Source organism: Cavia porcellus, unplaced genomic scaffold, assembly GCF_034190915.1.
Source record: "Cavia porcellus strain 051 isolate PalLab524CR breed Dunkin Hartley unplaced genomic scaffold, mCavPor4.1 scaffold_9, whole genome shotgun sequence".
NCBI classification, from domain to species: domain Eukaryota; kingdom Metazoa; phylum Chordata; class Mammalia; order Rodentia; family Caviidae; genus Cavia; species Cavia porcellus.
In genome coordinates, this window is record NW_026947492.1 from 66747820 (window position 1) to 66755423 (window position 7604).

At 32.1% G+C, this 7604-nt stretch overlaps 1 protein-coding gene across 1 annotated transcript; it reads left to right on the plus strand.

Annotated features, from left to right (window-relative positions):
- Positions 1 to 485: 485 nt before the first annotated feature.
- On the plus strand, positions 486 to 1424 carry LOC100725359 (olfactory receptor 52E1-like). Its single transcript, XM_003465283.1, has one exon. It carries the CDS (start codon positions 486 to 488, stop codon positions 1422 to 1424), a length of 939 nt encoding a protein of 312 aa, XP_003465331.1.
- Positions 1425 to 7604: the final 6180 nt, after the last annotated feature.

The window sequence follows — 7604 nt, forward strand, 5'->3', positions numbered from 1 at the left end:
TTTGGAACATTTGGTGTGACTGTGCCTAAATTCTATCCCAAAAATGGTTCAGTTCAGTATGAGAAGATTATTGCCTAAAGCAAAAAAAAAAAAAAAAAAAAAAAAAAAAAAAATACACATATTAAAATCTTATCAAGATCTTTGGTACGATTTTTTAAAACTTTTAATAAGGTAAACTGAGAGTGATTTTTCTCTGCATACCAAATATTATGCTTTGTCTTGTGTTCTATTGGTTTTTGTTAAAATTTGATTAACCTATGCTAATAATTAAATAAATGAAATAATCTAATTATTTTATTCAAATGGAACAATGGCTTTCATGAAAGTCATACAATCTCATGTTGGACTTGCTTATAAGAAATGAAAAAAATATGTTTTCCTATAATTTTATAGGAAGTCAACTGTATTGCAAAAGAAGAGCTAAAGACACTTAGTAAATGAGAGTTGGGTATATTATTTGCCAGCCATCAAACAGACATAGAAGAATGGCCCCTTCTAATAACACACAGTTTCATCCTTACATGTTTCTTCTCCTGGGAATTCCTGGCCTTGAAGAACTTAATGTGTGGATTGGATTTCCATTTTGTGTTGTGTATTTGACTGCTCTTCTGGGAAATATTGCCATTATTTTTGTGATTCAGACTGAAGCCAGCCTCCATCAACCCATGTTCTATTTTGTGGCCACTTTGTCTTCGATTGACTTGGGTCTGTCCACTTCCACTATCCCCAAGATGCTTGGAATCTTCTGGTTCAAATCCAGAGCAATCTCTTTTGAGGGATGCCTCGTGCAGATGTTCTTTATCCACTTGTGCACAGGCATGGAGTCAGCTGCACTTGTGGCCATGGCCTATGATCGCTATGTGGCCATTTGTAACCCTCTGCACTATACATTGGTTCTGACAAACAAGGTGGTGTCAGCCATAGCTTTGATCATCCTCCTGAGACCATTGGCCTTTGCAATTCCATTTGTGGTGCTCATCCTGAGACTGCCCTTTTGTGGACATCGAATCATTCCCCATACATACTGTGAGCACATGGGTATTGCCCGTCTGTCTTGTGCCAGCATCAAGGTTAACATCATCTATGGCTTATGTGCCATTTCCGTGCTGGTATTTGATATCATAGCAATCATCCTCTCCTATGTCCAGATCCTACGTGCTGTCTTTCGCCTACCTTCTAGAGATGCCCGGTTAAAGGCACTCAGCACCTGTGGCTCCCATGTGTGTGTCATGCTCTCCTTCTACACGCCAGCACTTTTCTCCTTTATGACCCACCGGTTTGGCCGAAATGTTCCTCAATACATCCATATTCTTCTTGCCAACTTTTACGTTGTCATCCCACCTGCTCTCAACCCTGTTATTTATGGGGTCAGAACTAGGCAGATCAGAGAGAGCATAATTAAAGTGTTTAAGGATAAATTATAAAATATGGGTTGTAGAGATTGTAAAGCCAATACAGAACAAAGAGTGTCTCAATCTTTACTCCCCAAATTGCAATATTGTTTTAACTGGGGAAGAAGGCATCCTGTGCGTGGTTTTGTAAATGTTTTACATTTATAATAGAGAGAAATATGTAATGCAAATAAAAAACAATACATACTGAATGCAAGTACAGTTCGAACCACAAAACATATATAACAATTAAATGGTATCTAAAATAGGATGACTTGGAAAAGCTCAAGAAGTTAGTAATTAACATCACAATAATAATTTTAAGCATTAACAGCATACATTTTACAAGCCAGGTACAGTTTCCATAACTGCATTAACCAGCTCGGTTCTTACATTTTCAATCAGAAGTATGTACTACTCTGCTGGCCATCAAAGTGCTGAGGAAACTGAGGCAATGATACAGTGTGGAATGGAGGGGACAGCCATGATGTAACAGGTGACACATGAGGAAAACATATTTTAACACTTCATTTTGAAGAGACATATGCTTTACTGAGGGTCATGCTGAGACATAAACAGCATGCAACCTCCTTTTTTTTTTTTTTTACCAGAAAAAAATATTACTTGAAATCAATATGTGTAAAGTTTTTGAATGTGTAGACACATGACCTGGATTTCTTATTTGTTTCCAGTTCATTTTATGATATCATCTTGCCATGTGGACTAGCTTAAAGAGACTCAAAGAAAAAGTGAAATGCATAGAGGAAAAAAGAAATTATTTCATAAAAATAATATTCATAGCTAAGGAAACCATATATCAAGTAAAGACGATGATGTTGAGTAAACTAAAAACAACAACAAAAAATTCCATGGACAAACAGCACATAAACTCAAATATTTCTTTAGCAGTGTTGTTAAAAATATTTAATAAACCTACAAATGAGAAAAAAGCATACACTTTATTTCCATATAGTGCTCCTATTGGTTTTAGAACAAGAGGTTCAAACTTGTCTGAAAGAAAGCACAATATAACTTTAATGTAATATATTAATACTAGTATTGTATTAATATAAGATTTAAAGTGCCATGTGGTACCTTATTTCCCATGAGTAAATAAAAATTTAAAATTTGAAAATATTAAATATCTATGGAACAAATTATAGGAAGAAATTTTGCCATATATTTGATAAGTATACATGCATGACGCCTAAGAAAATAGACCACTTAAACGATGCTATCTCATGTTACATGGTTTAATAGGCATATAAAAATTGAAATAAATAGTATCATTGTATTTGATAAATCTTGACCACTTATATTTTTAGTAACTATATTTAGTTTTTATGTGTTTCATACTTCATAATAAGACAGGATGCAACACACACATTGTCACATCCCTTATATGCATTACTCAGAAGAGGAAATGAGTTAAATGAGTTTCGGGATAAGTTCCTTAAGATTTCAGTTAATATTTAATGTAGAAAAAATAGTAAAATAACAAAACATTGTGGGAAAACTTTGATTGTTTCCATATTATACACTTCAAAATCATATTACATAAATTAGTGAATATAGTAATTTGGTCAGAAAAATGAAAGCAGAATGATTACACATATATTTGAAGAAATAAAGTACATTCCACATTTGAAGGGATGATAATTAACAAAATTATGGAAAGCAGATGGATGCAAAAGCTAGAAATAAACATGAATTGGATAAACAATTTGTGTACTCAAGAGATATTATACCCATGGGTTCCTGGTTTGCTAGATGTAGGTTTCAATCAACAGGCTTCAAATGTGTGACACAAACCCTCTGAGAATCTCAGTCCCTGAACAGAGGGCCACCTTTTCTGGGATCTGCTTCTTCTTCATAAAGGAGTCTTCTTGGAGGGGCACATATGCACGGATATTCAGCAGGTAGGCCCGCCTGACACTGCAAAATGAGGTAGGACATTGACCAGGGGAAGGAAGCCCAGGCCACATTTCATGTTTTGGGATTTTTTTCTCATAAAGGCTCAGAGAGGTGAAGCAAATCAAAGCAGCAAACATGGAGGAGCCTTTCTGAAAGTCACATCAGGTATTCTTAAAGACATACCTTAGGTAAAAAAGCTAGGATCCCTGTGGTTCAGCTACCATCATGGAGAGGGAGCACCCAAGTCCCCATTGAGTTGGCAATGTACCTACAGGTTTGGGCATGAATAACCATCCTTTGAGAACCATATATAGTCCTTAGTGAGTTCTTTGAAAGAGCTGCTGATTTTTGTGACAGCCCGTGCTGTCTGGGCTAGTGAGTAGGGACACAAGTATTTGTTGCACTTACGTATTGATCTGCTTTCAAAAATCAGAGCAAATTTCTTTTTTATGTGAGTGACTAAAACTTTAGATACAGTGTTCCATTAGCCTCAGTCTGGTTGGATTGTATCCAGTTCATTTGTTTGCATCTAGAGTAAAATGCGTATTTCCTATACTGTTAATAACATGTTGGATTTTTTATAAATTGTAATTTGAAGACTACCCAAGAAAAATAATAATGAGAAATTACTTAAGGAGACAGTATTGTCAACACATTTTACTAGGCACCTCATAATAGTAGCACACTTTTTGGATTTGATAAAGCCAGGCAATTTTGATTTTATTACTATCAGTAATAAAATAAAGATAAATACAGATAAATAAAATAAAACTCAGGGAACCATTTACCTAAGGTCATATTAAGTGGAACCAGGAAGACATGATTTCAGACTTTGCAGGTTTTAAATGCCCTAAACCTTAAGTGAACTAATTTCCTATCAATCGCATTAGAAAAAACAGGCACTTTAGCAAAGGAAAGGTACATTTATAATACACTGAGTGGATATCATTTAGCAAACACTCGTCATACTGCTAAGAGCATTGTATTTATCATAGTAGTATGCTACTGCAGTGTGTTTGAAACTATATTAATCATGCAGGCTTCACATAAGTTCAAGTTCTTAAAACTACTGAAAAAGACAGTGAAATGATACTGGGAATGGAGGCTAGCTCATTGGTTAGTTCCACCTCTACCAATGGAGAGAAATCCCAGGATTGCTAAGTTGAGATTCTGTGTTTCTGAATCTATTGAAGCTAAACAAGAATGAATATAATTATGTGCTACTGGTATTGGCTTTGAACCATAGATTTAAAAATTTATGATGGCTAAAGATGCCAAATATGTGTAAGCTCAGAATTACAGTCACCAGAATGGAAATATCATAACAGTTAATTGTTTCCTGGTGATGGAAGCATTATAGATGTAGGGTAAAACAATATTTTGAGATACAAATAAGAAAGAAAATATCAAGAGTAAAGGTAAAAACTTAAAAAGTAAAGTAAAGGTTAAAAGTAAAGTTGTTTTATTTAAATCACTGTAGAATGAGTTGTAATCAAAATGTATCAATATTAAAAATTGTAAAAACGTAGTAGAGTAAAATACACAGTGTTATTAAATATCCAAATATTTTTCCTCACCTCTTGCACACTTACGTGATCATTCTGATCGCTTTCTGAAGCAGTTTTTGAAGCCTTTGAATGAGTCTCTTTACGGAATATGAGCCAAATGTGGTGAACGCTGCTGCTTCCAAGTGCTATTCAATGGAAAACAGTCTTATGAAAATACTGTGGAGGGTTCTCACCCACCATTTTCTCTGGATGACACTGTTTAACTCACAGCTCTTCTTCAAAGTCAAAATGACCATGAAGAGCAAGATTTTTGAATTAATTTAGGACCACTAGGCAACCAGGAGGAACATAAACAAAGACACTCTGGAAAAAGGCCAGAACTGCTTCAGAAAGTTGCAACAACAGTAGGATTAATGTGTTCCAAGTGAAGGGGAATGTTTTAAGAGGTTTAATGGAAATATGTCCTGTACTATAACTTATTTTTAATTTAAATATTTACTGTATTTTTATCAAACATACATTTATTGTTAATTAGAGTTCTTGCTTTCTGTGCTTTTAACACAAGTATAAAAGTTTGAAATTCAATCTTAATTTTTTACTTGAATAAAATATCTGTATTCAATTGAAATAAAATATTCTGTATAAAAAAGCTCTAAAATTGAGTATTTTATCAAATTATATTTTATATTATGTAATTTCACTTCTTTTGGTTAAATGTATGCTTTATACCCTTTTATTATGGAGCATTTGAAACACACAAAGTAAATGGAATATCATGAAATGTCATCATATAGTGTCAACAACTACAAACTTTCTTGCCTTTTCCCATGTTTCAATTTGCTTTTATGAGAAAATTTACATATATTTAATGTATAAATCTGATCTTTACACAGTTGAGAAATGTTCACCTATATATTCTACACCACTATGCCAACATGGAATCTTTTCTCTACCTTACCACACTCGCTTATGTTCCTACCTAGCAAACCTTGAATTAATCTGTGGCAGCCATTCACGTGGCATGTTGAATTCATAATTATATTTTATCCTCTAGAACTTACTATAAATATAATAATGTAGTAACTATGTTTTATCAACTAGTAGCAATCATTAATTCAGAACAATGATTTTGAATTCATTTCTGTATTTATATTTTAACTAATTAAGCCATCTCTTTAAATGAATAAATATGTTACATAAGAATTCTGAATTTGAAAGTCTGTTCACTTATTGACGACTGTGTGGTCATTTCTTTGGAGTAATTATGAATAAATCAGTTATGAATGTTGCATAAATCCTTTGGTGGACATGTTTTTTTGTTTCCCTTGTGTAAGCCACTAGTATTCAATTGATTTAAGGATTGACTTGGTGTATTAATAAATGTAGAAGAAACCATTACATTTGCCCAAAATAGCAATATTTTTATTTCACATTATTTGGAACAGAATCCTGTGCTTAATAACCTTGCCAAAGTTTAAGACTATAGGCTTCCTAATTTTAGTCACTGTAGTGGCTGTCTAATGGTAGGTCACAAATTATATAACATATCTTACTTATACAAGATGATTTTACAAATTTTAACATAATTTATATAATTCATTTACCCAGTGTCTTTTAAAACTCTTATTATTTCCCTATTTGTATGCTTGTCTTATATTTTTTTATAAGCAGACTTACTTGTATATATACACACATATTCTTGATGCAAATTCTATTTTTATAAATAGTGATTTTGACTATTTTCTCCCATGTGTATCTTCTAATTTCCCTTCTTAATAGTAATTGTTAAAATTCGTAAGACATAATAAATGATTTTTCTTTATTTATCCTTATGCCTTAATGATCAATTTTTTCCAATGTTACCAAAAATTATAAAGATATTAAAAGTTTAATGTTTTAAACTCTTGATCCACATCATTGGTTTCATTATTATGTTGTGTGTACTGTAAAGTAAAATTAGGTTTCTTTTTGAAATTTACATAGGTTCAATGTCTGACTTTTAGAACCGACTGTCCTATCATTATGTGATCACTGCGCAAGTCAATTTATAAAAAGCATTAAGTTAAATATCTAAACGTGAAAAAACGAAATTAATTATGTATATTTATTGCTGGTTAATATCTATTTTTTTCTGATTTTGTACTTCAGTTTTACATATTTAGAATAATTTAGTATCTAATCCCTACGTTTCAATTCTTCTAATGAATTTATGATGAATTTATGACTATTTCAAAATGTGTCCAACTTTATTGCTATCAGCTGACATTATTATAAATATATTAAACAGACAGAGTAATTAACATCCTAATGTATTTCAGTCTTTAAAATAAATATGGTTTGTGAATGTAAATATGTATGTATGAACATATATATATTGGATGAATATATCTATATTACCACAAATTTTAATTTATGAGGTTCTATAATTTAAGTACATAATGCTAAGAACTTTAAATTTTGTTGTGTCATAAATTACATTGTTAAATTTCACCAAATTTTAATTTTTGATTATATTATATGACAATTATTGTTTCTTTTGTCCACCAAAATGATATGCAAAGGGGTTAGTTCTAAATATTTCCAAAAGTTCATGCTACTCATAAATAGAAAAATTTACTTTTTATTCTTATCTGACCTCTTATTTCTTTTTTCTTGATATACCAAACTTGTTAGAAATTTCTGTAAAATGAAAAATACGGTTAATACTAATTGGTACTAATACCTCATTCTCCCTTGTGTGGAGGAAAATATCAGTGTTTGACCATTGAATATTATATTATCTGCCTTTGTG